The 23,879-nt window shown below is 35.4% G+C and overlaps 1 protein-coding gene across 1 annotated transcript in view; it reads left to right on the top strand.

Moving 5' to 3' along the window:
* EDIL3 (EGF like repeats and discoidin domains 3) overlaps positions 1 to 23,879 on the top strand; it is a gene marked incomplete at both ends in the record, with an annotated part of 254,948 nt that overhangs the window by 164,512 nt on the left and 66,557 nt on the right. Inside the window, 2 exons of the mRNA XM_083357249.1 lie at positions 3,900 to 4,013; positions 15,955 to 16,136. Coding sequence (XP_083213375.1) covers positions 3,900 to 4,013; positions 15,955 to 16,136 — 296 coding nt within the window. The remainder of the gene's footprint in view (positions 1 to 3,899; positions 4,014 to 15,954; positions 16,137 to 23,879) is intronic.

The following is a 23,879-nucleotide window of genomic DNA, read 5'->3' on the forward strand; positions in this document are numbered from 1 at the left end:
TTGTTGTTGTTATTATTACTTGCCGCATGGCAATTTTTATTTCTGGTAGCTGCTGTCCACATCTGCTCTAATGGCTTTTTTTTATTTTTCACCCATTTTCACTTAGACACATTTAAATTTTTCCTCAGGTGCAAATTCCATTCATTTATTTCTCCCAAGATTTTATTTCTTATAAAATTTTAAAAGGAAATATATGATCTGGAGCAATTGTGGGCAAGGATATAGCACTTGTCACGAAACACCTTCAGCCAAATACATATTTTCTCAAGACTGAGTGGCTTTTGCCACATGAGCCTAGGGGGAAATATGCTGCTTAATAATTTCAAGCAGAAATCTGCAACAAAGTGTGAAAAAGAATGCCGGAATGAAGAATATTACTTTAGCCAAAACTATGCAGCTGAACTTGTAGACATTCTAAACATTTCTAGAGTATAAATGATTCATGTGTTTTACTTTACCATCCTATTAAACTTTGTTTTACTATTGTCTTTCTGTATATCCATTTTTTTTCTTGGAAATATAGACATTTAGAGACAGTAAAAAAAGCTAAGAAGGAAATAAAAGACCAAAAAACATTGTCTCCAGAAGTCAATACTCTGATAAGCATGGATTAACATTAGGCAAACAATCAAGGAGAAACTAATTCCCTGATCAAGGAACTAACAAGGAGAAAACTTCACAACAAAAAATGGAAGGCCAAGTTACTGCCTATAAATAGAGAAGAAACCCCAGTCACCCCCACTGATGATGTTATTTGGTTGGGTAATGAAACATATGCAAGCAAACAACTGAGTTCCGAGAGCATCCAGGACTTCGTATTTCAATCCTGAGCTCAGATATTCTCTTTTATTGGAATAGTTTTTAGTACTGTACAGAGGACAATGATGTTATCACAACATGAGACAATATCAAATTATTTAATTTTTGTTCTTAGGCTTCTAAGGCTGCCTTTTCTATCTAAATTGGTTTTTAAGAAATAAACTCGGTGAAGCAAAGCCACTATATTTGAGCAATGAATAAATACTTTAAATTTCACTGAATGTGGTTCCTAATAAATACCTGAAAATAGTATCATGGCTTCCCTAGATGCCTCTCTAGACACCAATTTTCACAAGGAAGAGCCAGTTCCAGGCACATCAGAGGGGAACATGGAGGAATGTCCAGAGGTTGCCAGAGGCCAAGCGTTATGGAGCAATTGCAAGAGGGAGTAACTGGACAAGTGGCTGGCTGATCTAGGGACAGAAGGACACAGCTGCAGCTGGGAATTCCCCAGGCTTCAGTTGAACAGAGCATGCAGCTGCAGCTGGCCAGTGGAGATGAGGAAAAACTGCCTCCTCTTCCTGATCCAAGATTGCTGAGGGCTAAGAGGAGGCAGGCACAATGAATGTCAGCCAATCTATGTGTGAGGTGGCAGCCTCACCCTTCTTGATAGAGTGCACCAGGCAGCAGCTATTTAGCTCAGCAAGTGGAGTAAAACAACACTGGGAAGAACACATCCATTTCCTCTCCTTGCATTTGTCAACCTCTGTGTTTCTTGCCTTGAATGTCCTTTCCTGACTTAGACTGTGTACCTTGCTTGCGCCTTGACATCTGGGCTTGCTTCATGGATTTTGCCTTTGCTTCATGGACTTTCCTTAGCCTTGCCTCTGCCTTCAGGACTTGTCTTGCCTGGTGGACTTATTTTAGGTTTGTTCCTAGACTGAACTGTGAACTCTTGGGGGATTCTGTGGTTGTTGGCATGGGAATTTCTGGAGAAGACTATTTGGGATTGGAAAGCTTCAGGTAAAACCTTTACCTCATCTGTGATGTGTGCGTATGTGAATGGAATCAGGACACTTATCTTAATAGCTGGTGTTTCCATTTTAACGGAACTGAAGAGCCAAACTAGGAGTTGGTTTTCATTTGACTAACTGACTCAGGAATTCTGGGAGTTGAAGTCCATGAGTCATAAAAGAGCCAAGGTTGCCTACCCCTGGACTAGTCTATTGCCTAACAGTCACACTGCTGCTGCCTGGTAGTATTCATAGATCTACTGAATCTGGACTGCAAAGCACCAGAAAGATACAGAAAAGTGTTATTGCTAATAACTATCTACTGATGGAATTTTTACAGCTCAGAACCTTTAGTACTATAAGTATTCATTTATATGAAAGTTGGCTGTAGACCTCAGTTCTTCCAAATATTGTGGCACAGATGATGCCTTACAATTTCCATAGACTGCATTAGCACAACACGATGTGCTAATTAGTCACAGATTGGTCACTGGCAATTTTCAAGAAGAGGCTAGACTTTCATTTGTCTGAGATAGTATAGGTTTTCCTGCTTGAGCAATGGGCTGACTAGAAGACCTCCAAGTCCCTTCCAGCTCTATTCTATTCTATTATGATAAATTATTAAAATTGGCAGTTTGCTTTCACACAAAATTTGTACTTTCATGAAATGGTGTTTCTATTTGTAGATCAGAATTATTTTTACAGATTTTAATATTTCTGTAAATTGTGATGACTTATAATGTTTTGACTCTCTTTATCCATTTCCTACATTTCTTCTTCAGTAACAAAAATAATAAAATAAACCTTTTGTGTTATGGTCATATATATATAAATTGTCAGTCATGGTAATAGAGTTCAAGGAAGATTATGGCGATTGTTGCCCTGAAGGCAACATTTTTAATATGTGAAATTACAATGAAAATAATGAAATACTAAGATTGTTATCTCAGTATATATTAAAAGCAATTAGGAAGAAGGAATAATATTGAATCTCTCTCTGTGTAATTTAGAAATTTTTCAATCAACAAAGAGAATCAGTCAGGTTGGGCAAAATCCAATGCTAGCAAATTTGAACCATTTGTTGATAGGAGTGTATTTTCATTTCAATCTATGGGAATGTGTGTGTGTGTGTGAGAGAGAGAGAGAGAGAGAGAGAGAGAGAGAGAGAGAGAGAGAGAGAGAGAGAGAGAGAGAGAGAGAGAGAGAGAGAGAGAGAGAGAGAACTACAACTTTTGCAAGACTTCATCACATTCACTCTTAGTGGATAGAAAGAGCTATAGTGACCCACTTCTAGGATTCTTTGTCTGACTGTTTAAATTGCATAGAAGTACACATTTCCACAACTAATCCTAGAATGCAACTTATTTAATTAGTATCTTTAAAGAAGCAATATTTGTATTGTTTTGGAAGTCAATGCAGTCCAAAGAAGAAATCTTTGAGAATGTTAATTGGGTAGTAGGAAAAAGCTCATGCTAAGCTGTCTCCTCCCATATGCCCATGGGAACTAGTTCAGAGTGTATACAGCTCATCCTCTTTCTCAGCACACAAAATCCCACCCAGATATAACATATCCAGGAGCATAGGGGAAGAGGGAATGTAGAAACATATCCAGAGATGCAATATATCATTACTTTGTAACCAAAAAGAAGGATGCTGGAAGGAATTCCAAAACTTGTTAAACACCTATGGCGCAGTACAGACCATGGTACCAACTGCAGCATTTTGATATTGTGCAATATCTGAAAGTTAGGAATAGTCAATAATATACTTCTTGTTCCAGTTAATAGTTTATTTTGCAGTTTTGTTTCCATGGACTTAGTTCAAGCAAAATTGAGACAGAGGTTGTTTGTTGTCTTTGTTTTTAATAAACAGGATTTGAGAATTAAGCAATTCTTCCATAGAAATCAGTATAGATGTTAAAATGCTTCTTTTGATTACATTATATTCCATCTTTCTTTTACTAACAAATGCCTGACTCTTAATTACATATTCAAAAAAGACAGAAGTCTACACAATTTTTCCTTCACTGAAAACATCTTTATACTTTTTATAGGCAATCTCTCCAAGTACTGAACTTGTTCCAATAATGGAGACTTTTTGACTAAGGATTTAATTCCTTCCCCACAGATGTGAATGAGTGTGAAGCTGAACCCTGCAAGAATGATGGTATTTGTACAGATCTGGTAGCTAACTATTCCTGTGAGTGCCCAGGTGAATTCATGGGAAGAAATTGCCAATATAGTAAGTATACCCTAAACACACAGTTTTCACCCTGATTCTTCTAGTGCTAGTGTGTAACTGTTAAAAGTAAATATTTATGAAAGAGGATCAAAAATCAATATTTAAATGAAGATAACATAAAGCTGGCTGAATTAATACAATCTCTTGTAGCCAGAGTAGATTTATAACTATTCTCTATAGAATAACTCAGCAGCTTTCTCTACATTCCACTATTTTAGTAGAATAATTTTTATAATCATTTTCAGAGTTCACACAATTCTGCATTTTTTCCTCATCTTTTTCTCTTGGTTAAAAGAAAATAGATAGATAGATAGATAGATAGAGAGAGAGAGACAGACAGACAGACAGACAGACAGACAGACAGACAGACAGACAGAGACAGAGAGAGACAGAGAGACAGAGAGAGACAGAGAGAGAGACAGAGAGAGTGGTGGGATTCAGCCAGTTCGCACCACATCAGCAGAACCAGTAGCTATTTTTTGGTTGCCCAGGCCCAGAATGGACTTCCGGAAGCAGCATCCACACAGAGAACCGGTTGTTCACATATTTGAATCCCACCACTGGAGATATTTTTTTTTAATTCCATTTATATCCCGCCCTTCTCCGAAGACTCAGGGCAGCTTACAAGCTTAGCAGTAGCCTTCATTCTATGTATATGCCTGCTTATTAGGGCTTTCACACACACCCCAAGCGGCATTATTACAAAGCTTAATTGCCCCCAACAATCTGGGTCCTCATTTTACCTACCTCGGAAGGATGGAAGGCTGAGTCAACCTTGAGCCTGGTGGGATGCAAACCTGCACTAATTGCAGGCAGCTGGTGTTACTTAAGGAGGCATTAGCCCACTGCTCCACCAAGGCTAAGATAGATAGATAGATAGATAGATAGATAGATAGACAGACAGACAGACAGACAGACAGACAGACGATTGATTTTGTATAATCATGTTTGGGATTATATTATGTATTCATCTTTTAATCAAGGAAGGAACAAAGCAATATTTACCGATTGCTCTTTTATCATTATCATTCTTATTTGAAAATGTTAAAAGGAAATAATGGATATCCTTATTATGAAAATTTATCATTTGTTCTGGTCTTTGGGAACAAGACAACTTTAAATCTAAAAGAACTTATAAACTATTTAGAATCATTGTTATTGTATATATGTAGCAAAGAAACATAAATAAATAGTCAATCAATCATGGGCTATAAAGAAGCTAATTGGTTACTACATGAATATAAGTCTCAACCGCATTGCTTAAAATTTACTCTTAAGTTTGTATATGAAAAATCGGTAGCTCAGCAGTGGGTGGTCCAATTTTATAAGCCTGAGTTTCATGTGTCATCCTTGATTAAAGGGCAAAGGGCAAATTGATACCCACACATGAAATATTGGAATATTGGGGTACATTGTATATAAATTATGCTGATCTAAGTGGCAAAACATAAAATCTTTCTTGGAAAATTCTCATATTTTTATACTTCCATTAACTACAGTTAATTGCAAGGTGAATTTATGATCCATATGTAATAAGATGGACAGATGAGCTTATGTCTATATTAGCCAGAGAAATGTTAAAAATCACATTTTAGAAAAATCAGCTATAGACTTCTGAAACTTTAGCTCCTGAAATATTAATATTCATTAACTATAAACATAAACTATGGCATGTTGAAATACTAGCGGTAATCTTAGTACAAGATTGTTCTCAGAGACTATAATATTAATGTAGAAAAGTTCCCTTTTTTCACAAATGTTTAAAGCATGTCAAATCCCTAATTGTGTAGCAATACTGTAATTACAAACACTATCATTGCATATATTTATAGAAATAGTATAATTGAAAATTATCAGCTATTTATGTAAATTAATGATTTATATAATATCGAACATAACATACTATATAATAGATTGCACTCGCTTCTAATTAAACTAAGTTTTTTTCACTATAGCTTAACCTATTTCAACATTGGTAATTATAAGAAATTTGTGCAATTATGGACATCCAACATAACTTTTATATTATGAAACATATTTTCTATTAAGATATCTGTTAACTTCATTTTATTCTTGTTTTAAATTAGCCTGGAATATCTTCAACTCAGGACATTTTTGAAATTTTGTATAAAATGAATGCTTGCAGAGCACTGTTAGGAAATTTATATAAACATTTTTCAAACAAATAAGTTTTAGCCATGTTATCACACTATAGCTCTCAGAATGTCTAGGAAATATAACAAGAAACTATTATATACAATACATAAAAAGTAGAGTAGTTTATAGTTCATTCGTTATTATTATACTTTAGGGGTAGAAGGACTAAAACAAAAAAAGCTTTTATTGCATTCCACATCACACAGATGCTGGAGATAAAGTCCTGGTAACAGATTTTGCAAATTGTAGTTGTTTAGAACTTGAGTTCTCATGAAGAATCAATAAGTATTATATTGTTGCAGAGGGATCACATGTCTCATGCACATTCTAATACAGGGGTGTCAAATTCGCAACATCATGTGACATGTCGTGACGTATCGTGACTTTTTTTCCATTGCTGGCAATGGGGTGGGCGTGGTTTCGCTATGACGCATCCAGCCCGCGGGCCGGCAGTTTGACATCCCTGTTCTAATAGAAAAGCTATCTTTCCATGCATATGTTCTTTTCCTAAATAGGACAAATGCTTATGTGGTGTTTTTTTTTTGAGGCTGCACCGTTATTTACCGACTGTCAGAATCCATTTATATCACATTTCATAAATGTATAGGTAGAACAATGTGCTTATTCTGGGGATTCTGCCATCTCTCCGAAGGGGGGGGAGAGGATAGACTTTAGGCGATCTTCAAACAACAGGGAACATTTGAACTGGGGGAGGGAGGGGGAGAGACAGATCTGGATTGCATCTTCATTTACAACTAAAAAGAAAAGCAATAACCATAAAACCAAGGAGAGTTCCCTTTCCCATGGAAGGACCTGAGACCTAAGCAAATGATGAGAGCCTGACCAAATGGATGAGGGGAGGGGCTGAAATGGGAATGCTTTATATAGGATTGAAATGTAACTTTGTTAGATTCCGTCTTGTATTGCCACAATCGATTCCATCCTAGTAAACATTTTCCTTTTGGACTAAACTTGCATCCAAGAGTTCTTATTTCCTAAGATGTGGATTGAGGTGGGTCCTGACACCGACTAACAATTGTTCTCTGCAAATTTCAAAACTGGGTAGTGATCTTTTCATTCAAAGTTGCTATGTTCTTTAATTTGATATTTAGTATTTTCTTCACCCGTGTTTCTGGATGATTCCTGAAAATCAGTTGTTCTGGGGCTATAAATGTATTGAACCATTTCTCTGTATTAATGCTTCCCTGTCTTACATAAATGAGCACATGGTAACTATAATTATCTTATGCCGTAGCCCCTGAAATATTTATTCACTCAAATCTCATTTGACTAAGCTGTTGAGGATTTGCGAAAGATGATAAAAAAAATCAAGCTAGATTCTCCCATCATTGCTGCATATTCTGGTATTAATATAAAAAATTTCTACATAATCCTGTCCTTCTCCTTCCCCCTCCCTTCCCTTCATATCATTTATGCAGCATTGGATACAACCAAAGAAAGTAAGAGTCATATAATCACATCTCCTATAAAACTATGTGTGTTAGATTATGGTTATTTAACAGATCAAGTTGCATCCAACACCAGCCATACAGTTAGGCAAAGATGTTGAAGAGGAAGCTGTAGCCATATAAACATTGCTTATAGTTTTGCCTTTAAAGAAAAGTTACCACCAATATAGGAAACTGTAGAACTGCAGGTTGATGGTTTCATTGAGATTCCATCTCATTTGTTAGATTACAACTGGCATTTACTGTGCCCTTAGATTCTTTCACAATCAATAGTGGGGAAGGTAATAGCCAGTCCTCTGATGAGAAAAACTGAGAACTTTTCCTCAAGCTACAGAGGATGGAAAGCTGAAATAATGTTTCAGCAATGCTAGAGAGATGTTAAAAGCTGCAAATTCTGCATCTTGCCCTCCCTTCTTAAAAGTTTCCTTAGACCCAATAGAAAACAATCCTGTTGCTGATCCACAAGTAAGATTAAATTAACAGTTATTTTGACTTCTGACATGGGGTTAGGGCAGGGGTGTCAAACTCACAATGTCACGTGACGTGTCATGACTTTTTTGCCATTGCCAGCAATGGGGTGGGTGAAGTTTCGCTATTATGCATCCGGCCCATGGGCCGGCAGTTTGTCACCCCTGGGTTAGGGAATACCTTCTGTATTTGGAAACTAACAAACAAACAGCAAAACATTTGCCTTAATTTGAGCCTGAGTGGCAAGAAGAAATATATCTGTTCTTAGGCAATGGGCATTTCTTAATATGTGTTCTGTGATGTCCAGTTTTGGGATATCTCCTTGAGTGTTTCATTATCATTTTGACTTGTCGATCGGAAGGTCAGCAGTTTGGCGGGTCGAATCCCGAGTGCCGCGTAGCAGAGTGAGCGCCTGTTACTCGTCCCAGTTTCTGCCCACCTAGCAGTTCGAAAGCATGTAAAAATGCAAGTAGAAAAATAGGGACCACTACGGTGGGAAGGTAACAGCGTTCCGTGCGCCTTTGGCATCTAGTCATGCCGGCCACATGACCACGGAGACGTCCTCGGACAAGCGCTGGCTCTTCGGCTATGAAACGGAGATGAGCACCGGCCCCTAGAGTCGGAAACGACTAGCACGCATGTGCGGGGGAACCTTTACCTTTACCTTTTTAGCATTTGTAATGTTTGTGTAATTCTCTTCAATCTCACCCTTGAAACGCATTTCACTCCTGTACTAAATATGTTTCTTTAACAATACTTCACTTTTATGTTGGATATTTTTTCCAGAAACACAATAATATACAAGAATTGATTAATTTTGTGCTATCAAATCAGTATCAGCTGTTAAGCAACCAAACAGATTTTACCCATGACATGGTCTTTTAGGTCTTTCAATGATGCACTCATTACCACTATTGCTAAATTCATTCATCTTGCTGCTGGTTGTCTTTTTATTCTCTTTCCTTCTACCTTTCCCAGAAGTAGAGCCTTCTAGGTCTAGGTCTCTGCATAATGTGTAAGTAAGATAGTTTTAACCTAGTCTTTGTGCCACTAGTTTGATGATTACTGTTATCTCATCATACTTTGATGATCCATTATTGGTTTTCTTGATTGATGAACAAAATACTCGATTATAGGCTGCTGTATTTCCTTTGGATTAATCTATCAGCTGCTAAATGTGAATAAGAACCAGAGCTGGTTTTAAGCTAAGAACAAATAGGCACTAGCTTAAGGCACCAAAGCTTAGGGGGCCCCTCTTTCAAAATCATTCTAAAATGCAAATCTTTATTTCAATGGGAAATGGCTTCATCAGTCAATGTAGGTACCATATATCTTTGAGCTGGCCTTGAAAGGAGCAAACGAACATCAAACTCAATAATCAGTGGAACTAGAGCTTTTTTTTATTTTTGCCACAGTATTATCAGTGAGTAGATAGATATTGTCTTAACTAATCTACCGTTAGCATTAATCTTCTGTTAAAATGGAGCTTCCCATTTTTCACAATTTCAAAAGGGAGAATATAACATTCTGAGACTTTCGGATATTTTAATAAATGGGACTGAGAACTTTTCTAAAGTCACCTCATGCAGAGTAAGGTCTAGTACATAAATTACTAACCCATTTCACTATCCTATCTTTATCTGAAAAAAGGTTTCATCCTAGGATTGCTTGGAATATGAGTTCATTTCCCATAGGGACACTTGGCAAAAATGTAGTTATTTTTTTATGCTCCGCAATGTTCTTTTCTTCAGACTGAATGTAAGGCTGCACATCACAAGTGCTGCGTGATTGCTATCATCTGAATCAGACAGATAATGTTCATCTACTTAGATAGTCTGCCCCTACAAAGATTAGTAATTTCTTGCCAGCCATTATTTCTGAACTTTCTCCCATTTGACTGAGAATTATCTTTATATGTATGTCAAATACAATTTCACTTCCATAATTTTGCTTTGATTTCTGTAACTCATCATTTTCATTTGACATAAGAATTCTGTAATTTTATTATATTTCTTTAAAAAGAGAGATAGGACACACACACACACCACTCATGAACACACACATACACACAATGCATGTGTGTATACATATACATACATACAATAGGTATTGCAGCTCTTTCATTTAAATAAGAACAATTTGCCTATAGTTCTGCTCTCTACAATTATTATTACACCTCATTGTAGCACTATATTTATAATTACTTCTAAAAATATATTCTATATTGTCAGTCTCTACTTAATTTTGTTGAATTGCTGCAAATAATAATATTCTTCCCACAGAATTAATTGAACCCACAAAGTTCCCTATTTTATTTTTTTTACTGGCTGATGAAAGTATAGTACAAAATAGCTGGGGGAAAGCCATCCTTGCTTCCATAGGCACTCTTTGTCTTTCTATGATGATTGCATATCATTGCTGTGAAGGATCTTCATATGTTAGTAGATTATTGGCATGCTTTCCTTCCTCCCTCCCTCCTCCCTCCCTCCCTCCCTTGTTTATCTGTATTCAATTGCCAATTCCACATTTTTTAGATTAGGCTTTCAGAATACTTGGTTTGCTTGCTATTTGTTTTCTTGTAGTTATTGTTTTAGGATCTGATGGAAGAAAATATTTGTAATTATCTAATTTGGTAATGGAAGAAAACCACCAGGCTCAGAAATTTGGTACTCATTTTAAAGTGAAAATTTTGTCCTGGTACTCACTGTTTGTTTGGTACTCGATGCACAAGATGGAATTCTCTGTGTATCAACAAATCTAAGTCTGTGATGAGTTTATTTAATTTATTTTAAAACATTTATAAAATCACTGATCTTACACTGAATTCTGTATGGCTTCCAATCAACAATTGGAATAACTTCAATAACAAAACATAATACTCATATTTATTAAAGGCATAAACATTAAAAGCCTGACACCAAAGTTAATGTTCCATGTTCAGTCCCTTGTTAAATCTTTTCTTCCACCTCACCCTATCCCAGCACTTGGGAGAAAACTAGCTTTTAAGCACTCTTTTTGCAGGGGTGGGGGATATGGAAGATAGAATCGCATAAGAAGCTCCTTAGCCAATAGATCGTTGATTTATTTTTTTCAAAAAAAAACTTTGCTGTGAAACTATATGGTAGTATTTTTTATGAACTGTCAATTTCATAAGGAAAGCAAATTGGAAATCAACAGCCAATATAGAAAGGGCTAGATCTCATTGACAATGTTCTAAAATTAGCCAGTGTTAGAGCAGGGCAAGCTATAAATACTCTTCCTTCAGTACCCCATTTCTGGGTAAGAAACAGATTTCTTAGAAGTTTGATATGTACATGTACTAATGAAGAAGCTGAATTTGTATCTGGGCCTAATTGAGTTCCATAAAGGAATTAAAGCCAGAAAATATGTTGTGGGCCAAGCTGAAGATTTTGTTTCCTTTCTCATAAAAGAATCTCAGGGTAGCTGTCCTAGATTTTTGGGTAGCCAATATCATCCAGCTCTATGAAAAAGATGAAAAAAACAAACTTAAGTACTTAAAACACTTAACCAATTCAATAGCATTACAGTTGATTGGCCCTTGGTCTTGTAGCAACAACCATAATCTTGGTTTTATAATAATTAACGACAAGTTAATTACCTGATTAAGAATCTCTAAGGCTTTCCTGAAGCAACTGAAGACTATAATAGTATCAGGATATCATTTGCATAAAATAAAATAAGCTGTTGCTCTCCACAAATTTAGAAACGTGTACATTAAAAGTAAAATGCTTCACCAGCAAATTAACATAGAAGTTAAAAAGAAGCAAGAATAAACTATAGTCTTGGAGAACTCTTTTGGGATTAGGACACACCTAGAAAGCTGACTTTCAGTATAACATCTAATTCTTAAGTTTAGAGTTAAGTGTTACAACAAGTAACATAACTTGTAAATTGCAAATGAGTAATAATAAATACATTTTAATTGTAAAGTTGTTAAGTTTATCCCCTAATTTTACTCTAGATATAGAGTGAAATACAAATCTGAAATCAGCAAAGGCTGCCTTTAGGATTGTTTAGGATTTAGTGTTGTATTTTTCAATTAAATATTACAGTAAACATCCTTAGTTTACAGTAGAATGCTTCTACAGTAGAGGACAAAGTTCAAGGGTATGCAATTATCTTCCATGAGCATAAGTATAAACCTTGAATACAGGCAAAATGCTTTCTGAATTTTCAGTAAATACATTCAGTCACAGAAGAGGAAAAGGTGCTATTTTGTGAAGTTTAAAGCAGTAGGATCTTCAATCAATTACCTCTGAATGTGTGCAGAACTGAGGTCAAACCAGTAATTCATGGTTGCCAACTGTTTTACAAGGCTGTCAGTGCAACAGATAGTTCTCTAAGACTGTTCCCAGAATCATAATCATAAAATTTTATGGTATGATAATACAGAGCCAGTTCTAATGGAAACCTAATGGAAGGGATCTTCCAATATTTTTGAGCATTCTTGTTTATTCTGGCTGTCTGCAGAAAAGATTTTAAACTGTGGATAGAAAAAGGCCAATAATAACCCACTGAGATTATGTTTCTTGCGTGGTTATAGTTTGAACCAAACTAGCTTTTGCAATGCTCATTCCAGACCACCTATAATGATCTTTCATATGGTCATTGCTTTATTTCTCCCTAATGCTAAACACCGTAACTGCAAATGAATCTGAATGACACATTGCACATTGACATGTTTATGCATGAGGGTCATCTATAATCAATTGTATGCTTGCAGTCCGAAAATAATGCTATACTAAGCATGGCCAGAGTTACCTAATTTCACAAAATGAGTTATTGGCAGAAGGAAATCGCAGATGTCTCAAACAGATTTGCTTTTTACATGCCTGGAATATAAAAAAATGTGCAGAACTGCTCCCGATGTCTTACCAAGCACTGCTAACAGGATAGAAGAAAGTAACGCATTTAAATTGTCATGCCACTGCAAACAACAAAACAACCCCTTTTGTACCATCAAGTGGTTTCCAGTTTCTAATAATCACATAGATAAATTTTCCCCATGAAGATAGTATCCTTAACACGTTTTTTAAAGTCTCACAATGATGCATTCATCACCACTATAATTTAATCCATCAACTTTGCTGCTGGTCTTCCTCTTCTACCTTTGTCAGCATTAGAGCCTTCTCCAGAGAACTAAGTATTTGCATTATTATTATTATTATTATTATTATTATTATTATTATTATTATTATTATTATTGGGACTTATATCCCGCCCTATCTCCCGAAGGACTCAGGGCGGCTAACAACAATAACATACAATAAATACAGAAATTAAGATAAAATTAAAATTAAAGGCCTCTGTACAATAAATTAAAATTAAAATAAATTAAAAATTAGACTTAAAAATTGTAAACATAATTAAAATCCCTGTCAGTCCAAGTCAGCCAGGTGGAAAAGGAGTGTTTTGAGGCCGCGGCGAAAGGACTGGAGATCTGGGGCCATCCGAAGCTCAAGGGGAAGCTGGTTCCACAGGGCTGGTGCTCCCACAGAGAAGGCCCTCCCCCTGGGGGTCGCCAGCCGACATTGTCTAGCCGACGGTACCCTGAGGAGGTCTTCTCTGTGTGAGCGTACTGGGTGATGGGAATTCGTTCCCAGCAGCAGATGGTCCTGCAAGTATCCCGGGCCTAAGCCATGTAGGGCTTTAAAGGTAAGATGTTGCATAATATGTTCAATGTGCCTGGTCATTTGTGTCTCAAATGAGACTTCTGAATTGATTTATTCAGTGATCCATTGCTTTTTTTTTTTCTTGGCTTTCCATGGTTTTCTCAGGAGTCTTCTCCAACACCAAATTCAAAACAGTCAATACTTTTCCTAAATCTAATTTTTGCTTCCATAGAGTGTCATGGAGAATACCATGGTTTGCATGATCCTGATATTTCTAGGTATAGAAACATCAAAGAATTTGAATATCTTTTCCAAGGCCTTCATGGCTTTCTACCAAGTGCTAATCTGCAGAGTATTTCTTGACTGGTTTTTCCTTTACTATGGATGACTAGTCATAAAAGGTAGAAGATCTCCACCACTTTGGTGTCTTCATTCTCAATTCTAAGACTATTTATTCTCTGTTGTCATTATTTTGGTCTTCTTTATTTTTAATTTTAGTGCTATTTTTTCACTGTGCTCTTTGACTTTCGGTAATAGGTCTTGCTGATCCTTTGCATTTTCAGCTATCAGGATAGTATCATCAGCATATTGTAGATTATTGATGTTTCTTCCTTTAAAAATACACTTACCTTCTTCCAATTCCAATTTTTCCCCTTATTATATATTAGCATATAAATTGAATAAATAAGGGAAGAATATATAACCTTGTTGTACTCCTTTGCTAACCTGGAATCAGTCTCTTTTGCCACGTTCTGTTCAAAATGTTGGCTTCCTGACTTGTGTATAAGTTTATCATGAGGACAATGAAATGTTCTGAGTTTGCCATATTTCTCAGCACATTCAGAACCACTTTTGGCAGAACTTTATTTGCAATAAATTATATTTTTGTTGTACAATTAGAAAAATAGTCACTTGTCAGGTTTCAATGAATTCATCTACATGATTATAATTAGATCTATAATATCATATGCCGAGTATTATGAAGCATCTTCTGAAACTAAATGAAAGGGTAATGTACCTGGATTGATCTACAACTTGATACAGTTTAAGCAACGTTTGTTAGCATGAAGTCTGTTTTCTTAAGTAATTGAAATAGGTCTATGTGTTATTCTTTTCTAGATAATTCATTGCAACTGGGTTTTGGATTTATTGTACACATGCAGCCAGCAGTCCATATATGCCCTCAAATATCTGTTCTTAATGTGATTACCCTCAAATACCTGATTCTTAATGTAACTATAAAGTACTTATTTGATAATTTAATTGATCACTGGTTTGGAAAAGCTGGATTTCACAGTTTTGACAAACCTTTGGGTGACTTTTAGCTTGAATTCTAATGACCCATAAATTCAATAACAAATCATTCAACACTGAAAAATAGTCTATGTTATTAAAGCAAGTAAATAAGCATTCTACAAAATTGGTGTCTTAATCAAATTTTAAAACAATAAAAAAGAAGCCTGAATTTATATTCTCTGTAATACATACAAACCCAAGAAAGAATAAGAGTAGAATAATAAAGTTATCTTTAGAACCTATATCAGGTAAAATTGCATGGCAAAGTTTTGCTTGTACACTTATCTCCCAGTTACTGTACAAAGCAGGTTATGCTGCAGTATTTGCTACATTGTTACTAGAGGTTGTAATACAAAGTATCCAGGACTGTGTTCTGGTTTTGATTAATAAATAACATTCAGAGGACCAGTGCAAAAATACAATAAAATATGAGGATTGTACGGGCACACACAAACACACACAAATGTACACATTATACAATAAAATATATAACAAAATGACTTTATAAGAGAATTCAGTTTAGGACACAATTCTGTGAGTGCATGCTATATATTTTCTATAATGAAAGATAACAGGAAAACTTTCTAATTACATTGTATAGATTCTAAGCAGAATTTTGAATTATTGGTAAATTGGAAAGCCTTATGCCAGGTCACAGAGTCAGCCTGATGTTTAGACTGGATTTGGCATTTTTGTCATATTTAATGGTTATTGCTATGTTTGCTTAGCAATGAAAATTCATGCTTACTCATATTCTAGAAGGTAGTACACATAAACACTATCTCAGCTATTTTTGTATTTTTCCTGTTGGATCTTGCATCTTCAAAACTGTAGTATCATGATTCTATAGCTTCAGTTTTGAAAGTTCTTGTTTTTCTTCCTTTCTTTTCAATGCCCCCTCCCGGACTTCCTACGCAGAATGCTCTGGACCATTGGGAATGGAAGGAGGAATCATTTCTAACCAACAAATTACTGCATCATCTACTCATCGGGCTCTTTTTGGGCTCCAGAAATGGTATCCTTACTATGCACGACTTAACAAGAAAGGGCTTATAAATGCTTGGACAGCAGCAGAAAATGACAGATGGCCATGGATTCAGGTAACAGATGGAGCGGAGTATGTGGAAAACTACTAGTCTCTATTGCTAATATGGTTTAGTGATCAGTGCAACTTCTATAGAGGTGCAGACCTGATTGAGATGTTTTTGAAGTAGTTTATGTTGCCCAGAGTCCAATTGCATTCATTCTAAATATATCTAGATTTTTTTTACTATACAATTATTAACAGAGAAAGAAAATTATATTTCTTTTCCTTTCTACACTGTTGCTTATTTAGCAAAAGATTCAGTTTATCTGTGATATTGTTTTTATAATAAGTATGGTTTCCCTTATAAACTTTTAGGTACATGATACACACCAAGTAAATATGTAATTTATTTTTCTGCCTCCTCCTAATGAGCTGGATATTGAAGCTACCATTCTAATGTGTATTTCCAGGAGGTAATTAGTTGGAACTACAAGCTTGTAATTGGCTTGTGATTTAAAGGGTCACTAGTCATGGCATTATAAGCAAATTAAAAGGAAGCTCATTCATATCTAAGTTTAAAGTAGTCTATGTAGATTTAGAAATAAATAAAATATTTTCTATGTTCAGCATTTACTGCTTCATTAGAAGCACTGAGACATGTTACTTTAACTCAGATGTGAAATAATTTTATATTATATTTTAATATTTACTATTCAGATATGATCATATTTCTCACTGAATTTTTGTATTACGTTTTGCTTTTTATCTCCACAACAGTACTCTTACCTGTCCGTTTTCATTATTCCTTATCTAATGTGACCTTTAGCTTTTTACAAAGACATTTACCAAAGATAAGGGTGTAAAAATGGAACATCTCTGTAACCTATGTAATATCAATATGTTTAAGATATCTGATTTATATTTTAAAACTTCCTAAACTGTTTTTCATAACCCAAACCCTGGAAGTAAAAGTTTGAGCTAGAGACTACAAAGGGATTGGTCCATTTACTGTTCTTGGACATGGATTACCCCATTCCCTTTCAATATTGGACCAATTGTTTCAACCAAAATCCATGTAATACAATTCCAGTCAGCACACAGAAGACACATATATATATATACAACTGCTCCAAGTGAGGATGATGAAGACCAGAACAGTTATTTGATCCAGGTTTCCAACTGGACAACACTTTGCTTTGTTCTTCCCTTATAAGCAGGAAAAATGAGTCATTGATAAAGTACACTAGATTCTATTAATATAAGCAAGAATGCCAATTTTATCAAAGAAGAATAATACTTTGGCACAGCTTTGGGAACAAAGGAATTACGGTAACATTGAATTAATTCACAAATTTTTGTGAATTAACTCAATAGTTCTAAGCAAATTCCTTAGTTCCTAAATCATATACAATTTCTCACAGTTTGGGTATATTTTGGCTTGTTCAAAACCTGAATAAAATTCTCTGGTGACTTTGAACCAAACCTTCTGACTTCAGTTAAGGAATGGAAAATTCTATACTTGTATACAAAAATGGTTTGGTTCTTCATGATAAAAAGTTGACTTTTTATAATAAATTTTATATTTGAAGTCTTAATAACTTTAAAAAGGATAGAGGGAAGCATAACCTTAAAGTTGTCTAATAAGTTAACATCTGGACCACAAATAATGTGGTCACACAGATAAACTAGCCATTATTTTCCACATTATGGTGAGATGAATCATTGTTTTATTACACAGTAAATTAAAAATGCAGTTAATTTGAATCCTAGTGGTAATTTCTAAGCTCATATATATGCGATTACTTATTTACAGTTTTTATATACCATTTTCCAGTATAATTATCAAGGACAACAATTAAAAGCAGCAGTAACATTAAAAATAAAAAATAAAATGGTACAAAATAGGATCTCCTACTAAAGTATTGAATACAATGGCAACAATCAAAACCCAAAAGCTCTGTTAAACAATGCTATTTGAACAGTATTTCTAAAACAAATAGACACCACTCAGCCAGGAGGATGACTGTTCTAGATAATGGAGCACATTATCTCTGCTTCCTTCACTAATTTTGCAAATAGGGAGAAGAAAACCTTAAGTAACCTGAAGGAGTTATCTAAAGATATTGGAGAGTGAAATCACCTTATAAGACTTCTGATTTATAGCTAGCACTACCCAAATTGTATCTAAAAGAGCTGGAAGCTAATGCATCATCTACCCTATATAATCCTTTGTTTACATGCTATATTGGTTCTCACAGTAGTTGTCTGTAGGAAATTATTGCAGCTTCTCAGAAATTTCTAATGCAAAATTTATAAATTATTTTGCATAATCTATTTTGAGGGAAGAAGTTGAAACAGTCTTTGTCCAGGATGTGAGGGGATATTTTTACAGCCCTCTCTCTTCCTCATGCAGTATACACATCCTCAATGAAGGCAAGCTGATAGCAATTGTTTTTTTTCCCTGCAGTTCTCACTATTCTTTGAAGTCTGTGACTGTCTTGTTTGGTTTCAGTGCCAAACCAGACAGTTATAGAGGTGCAAATGACAGACTCAACAATTCCTTTGTAGAACTGTATCAGCAGCTCTTTGGACAGTTTGAGCTTTCTGAATTGGCACAGGAAGAACCTTCTTTGTTGTGCTTTTTTGGTGACATGTTTGATGTTAAGTGCCCATTTTAAATCTTGAGATATTATAGAACCTAGAAACTTGAAGGTCTCTACTTTTGATACTGTGTTGTCTAGTATTATAAGAGATGGTAGGAATAGGAGGCTGTCTCCTAAAATCTAGCCTAATCCTAACCCTAACTATCATTTCTACAGTTTTGAGTGTGTTCAGTTCAAGATTGTTCCATACACACCACAAGGCTAGTTGTTCAACTTCCCATCTGTATGCAGAATCGTCATTGTCTCAAATGAAACCAATCAATGTCGTATCATCCGCAAACTTCAGTACTTTAACAGAGGGATCCTTTGAGATGCCGTCATTGGTATATAGAGGGAAGAGTAATGGAGAGAACATACAGTCCTGGGGTGGGGGCCTGTGCTAATTGTGCAGGTATTTGATGTGATTTTGCCTACCTTCACTTGCTGCTTCCTGTCTGTTAAGAGGCTTATGATCCACTTACAAGTGCAGTCAGGCCCAGCTAGCTGAATTAGTCAGAAGAATATCTGGAATGATGGTATTTAATGCTGAGCTGAAAATTACAAAAAGGACTGTTGCATAGGTCCTTGAAGATTCAAGATGTTGTAGGATGTAGTGCAAAGCCATATTAACAGTATCATATGTATTTGCTCAATAAGCAAATTACAAGGGGTCTAACAGCTGGAACTTTGATGGTTTTTAGGTGGGCTACCACTAACTTTTCAAAGGTTTTCATAACTACGAGTGTCAGAGCAACTCATTCAGTTCCAGCTTTTTGGTTTTGGGGTGATAGTAGAGCATTTGAAGCAAGAAGGAACATAGCACATCTCTAGTGATTTATTAAAGATGGGGGCAAAGATGGGTGCCAGATGGTCAGCACAAGGTTTCAATCAAGAAGGAATTATCTTTTCTGGGCCTGGTGCTTTTCCAGGCTTTTGTCTGTGAAATAGATCTTGCACATCATTTTCTGTGGTAACCAAAGATGGGAGTCCCAACTGGATAGTGTCAGTTGTAGGAGGCATGGCTGTTGTTGGTGTATCTGAGATGGAGATGGTGGTGATAGGTGATAGTGGATTCCTGTCAAACCTACAGTGAAACACTTCAGGTCATCTGCCAGTGGTTGATTCCCTTCAACATGGAAAGGGGTTTTCTGCAACCAGTGATACTTTTAAGAGTTTTCCACATATTTGCTGGTTCATTTGTTGAGACAAAATCAGTAGGTGGAACCAGGATATACAATTTCCAACCCACCCCACCCCCCAAATGTTTGGGAACAAATGGAAGACTGAATTTTCTGATCTAAAATCAAGTTACTTTTTTAAAAGAAAAGAAAAGTGAAGAAAATAATACAGTTAAAGAAAGAAAAAAGGCAATTAAAATGCAATTTCTGCTCTTATTAACAAAAGTTACAAACCAAACTTATTATCCCTTCTCTCTCAACATTACAATAATCTTTAAATTCTTATTGTCCGCTTTTTCAATCACCAAATTCAAAAATCACAATTTCACTTTTTTCCATTTTCAGCAAAAAGTCCATAAAAGGATTTCACTCTTTTTTAAAAAGCACTTATTGTTTTATCCCTGACCAAATAGGCCAGTTTTGCTATCACTGCTAATTCTGCTATTTTCACAATCCTCCATTTTTTAATATTTCAATATTTTTCTATATTTGTGCATATAATAATCTTGCTACATTTATCATATCAAAATCAATTTTCAGTAAGTGTTTTCTAACTGGCTACCCATAAGTCCAAATAAGAAAAGTGTCAGTTTCATTTCAATGCTATTCTTCAAAATTCTTTGTACTATTTTATTATATACAGGGCTTCTTTTCCCATAGAATGCTCAGAACGGCATTCTGGCACCTTTTTTGCAAAAAAACACACCTCCCTTTATTGGCTTTAGGAGTAGGCAATCTTGGCTCTTTTTTATGACTTGTGGACTTCAATTCCCAGAAATCCTGAGCCAGCCATGCTGAGGGGAAAGGGAGAGGTTTCCAAGCTGAGCCATGCTGGCTCAGGAATTCTGAGAGTTGAAGTCCTTGAGTCATAAAAGAGCCAAGGTTGCCTACCCTGCACTAGAGGAGGACATTAAAATTATTTACAGGGTTACTTCTTTAGGAACTAAACTTTTAGAATCTAAAACAGCTAATTTAAAAAAGCCAACAGGAAAGAACTTCACATTTTTCATCTGCTTCTGTCTTTTGGAAGGTAAAATTAGATAACAAAATAATCTATTTCCTATGTTAACATCTCTGCAATGAAATCAATAATGGCAACAGGAAAGAAATGAGAAACATTTTTCTCAATGTAATATGTCTAATTTAGCTGATGCTAGAAAAACATAGTATCTTTTGTAAATACTCTTGAAAACTATTTTGAATCTATAACCATTTATTACAACTAAACTACTTTAAATTAAACAATTCTTAAGAATGAAATATTCTTAATTCGGAGTTTAATTTTACTGTTTGGACTGTTGTGTGTTTTGAAAAATAGATTATTTAGAATCTAGTTACATTGCACTTCAGTCTTTAAATAATTAACCTAGTATATACATAACAATATATGACGTTTTCCATAGTGAGCTTAACATCAATAACAACATTTATTAAAAAAGCTAAAATAATTTATGGTGGTATTATCTGTACATTAAAATTTTGTTTAGTCACAAACTTTCACTTTTCACATTCTGGACAAGCAGTGGTCATGTATTCTAGCAAAAAATGTTACATATGTGCATAAACGTAGTCAGTAGCATATGCCTTTTTAAAAATATCAAACATGCAAAGAAACAAAAATAAGTCCAAAATATCTGTACTGCATCCAGAAATGCCAACTTTTCAACCAATATTTCTCATCCATAACTGTGGCACCCTAAGGATACCTGCATGCATGCAAATGCTTCTGTGGGATCAGTAACACAGCAGGGATTGCTTTTTCCTTCCAGTAAAGATTGCTGGGAAATACCAAACATGGCATTGAAAATTCCAATGTTTGTTACAAATTTTTCTGGATGTGGTTGGAAAGAGGCCTAGAAATGCCAGCACAAATACATCACACTTGCTGAACGTGCACACACAACTAATAACAATCTTCAATTATATGTGATATATCTAAAATGAGATGGGCTGTCTCAACTGCAACTTGCAAACCTGGGCTGATTGCACATAAGGCAGTCTCCCTTAATTCTTTGTTAGCAATCCCAAAAAAAATTACACAAATATGAGCTGTCACTACTGTGACCACTGCCTGTGGATGGCCTGGGGTTAGGCTGAAACAGGAAATAAAGATTTGTCCCATGTTTGGGGCCTAGCAAGGTAATCTAAATACTTAACAAACATTTAACACATATCTCCCTTGCTTCTCGGCTAACAAAGTGAGAAAGAGCCTGTGGCCTAGAGGTTAAAACAACTGCCTAATGTGCAATCAGCCCAGGTTCGAATCTCAGAAGGGTATGGCTGACTGATGAGAACAAATAAGTTTGAAATGCATATCAGTCTCCCTTAATTCTTTGTTAGCAATCCAAAAAAAATTACACAAATGCTGTCATTACTGTGACCACTGCCTGTGGATGGCCTTGGGTTAGGCTGAAATAGGAAATAAAGATTTGTCCCATGTTTGGGGCCCAGCAAGGTAATCTAAATACTTAACAAACATTTAACATATGTGTGTGTGCGCATGTGTGTGTATGTATATATATGTATATGTATATTCCTTCATGTTTTTCATATTTCCAACATATATACTTTTATATATCTGAATATAATTCTCTGGTGTCATATATCAACAATATTTTATAAAAGATCTCTCTTAACCTATAACAGAATGTGCATTTTCAGTTTTTATCCACATTATCTCCCATTAATTTATCCCATTCTCTCCCAATATTGTAACCAAACTTCATAGCCCATTTTATCATACAATCTTTAACTGTTCCTCTTCTATTTCAAATCCCAACAGAAGTTTATTAATTTTTGCAGTCATATGCTTGCCACCAGGCTCAAGGTTGACTCAGCCTTCCATCCTTCCAAGGTAGGTAATATGAGGACCCAGATTGTTGGGGGCAATTAAGCTGACTTTGTAATAATGCCGCTTGGGGCCGGGCAAAAGCCCTAATAAGCAGGCATATACATAGAATGAAGGCTATTGCTAAGCACATTTGATTTGTGCTTAGATTGTAAGCCGCCCTGAGTCTTCGGAGAAGGGCGGGATATAAATGGGATTAAAATAAATTTAAAAAATAAATAAATATATACACAATGTGTTTTCAAATTCTATCTTATGTTGTTCAATCTTTTTATCTATATTAAATCTTTTTCTAACAATTCTATTGGGTTCTTAGTGCTCTCTGAGCTTGATTGTTTTCTTGTAGACATTTCATTACTAGGCTAATGAGTATGTGTAGACAGAATGAGATTTGCTGACTGTTTGTATATAGTAGCTTACCCTTCAAGTCTTGTTTGAGGTGTGACTTACTGTAGCAATAGCAATAGGATTTATAAACTCCCCCACAGTACTTTACAAGTTTACAGCACTCTCTGGGTGGTTTACAATGTCAGCATATTTGCCCCTAACAATCTGGTTCCTCATTTTACTGATCTCTGAAGGATGGAAGGCTGAATCAATCTTGAACCCATTAGGATCAAACTGCAGACTATGGGCAGAGGTAGTCTGAAATACTGCATTCTAACCATTACACCAGGGCTTCCTCCTTGAATGTTCCTTTATTAAAGTATTGTTTTCTTCCTTGATTGTTATCTGGTGCTGCTTTCTGATTACGTATCTGGTGTTGACTTTGAAGAAAATATGTTCTTGGCAATTTGTTTATATATTTTAAATGGTACGTTTTTAAATATTTATATGTCTTCAGCCATCAGCCATTTGCCCAAGTGCCAGGTGTCCAGGAAGGAATTCTCTACCACTTTTGGATTTGGCTTGACCTAAAGTGTTAACAGTTTTTCAGTCAAATCTGTGGTTGAGTATGTCCAATTTTGTTAATTTTGCAAAATTAAGGAGTTATCATTATATCTTGTGACTGCAGATTGGTATTCATGAATGCACTCAAATTATCTTCTACATGTTTGTCCATTGCCTATCCATTGCCTGTTCAATATCCATTCCCAAAGTTGTTTTTTTCTTAAAAAAACTAATTGTCTGTTCCTCAGACAATCTAA

This window comes from Vipera ursinii (genome assembly GCF_947247035.1).
Source record: "Vipera ursinii genome assembly, chromosome: 2".
Lineage (NCBI taxonomy): Eukaryota > Metazoa > Chordata > Lepidosauria > Squamata > Viperidae > Vipera > Vipera ursinii.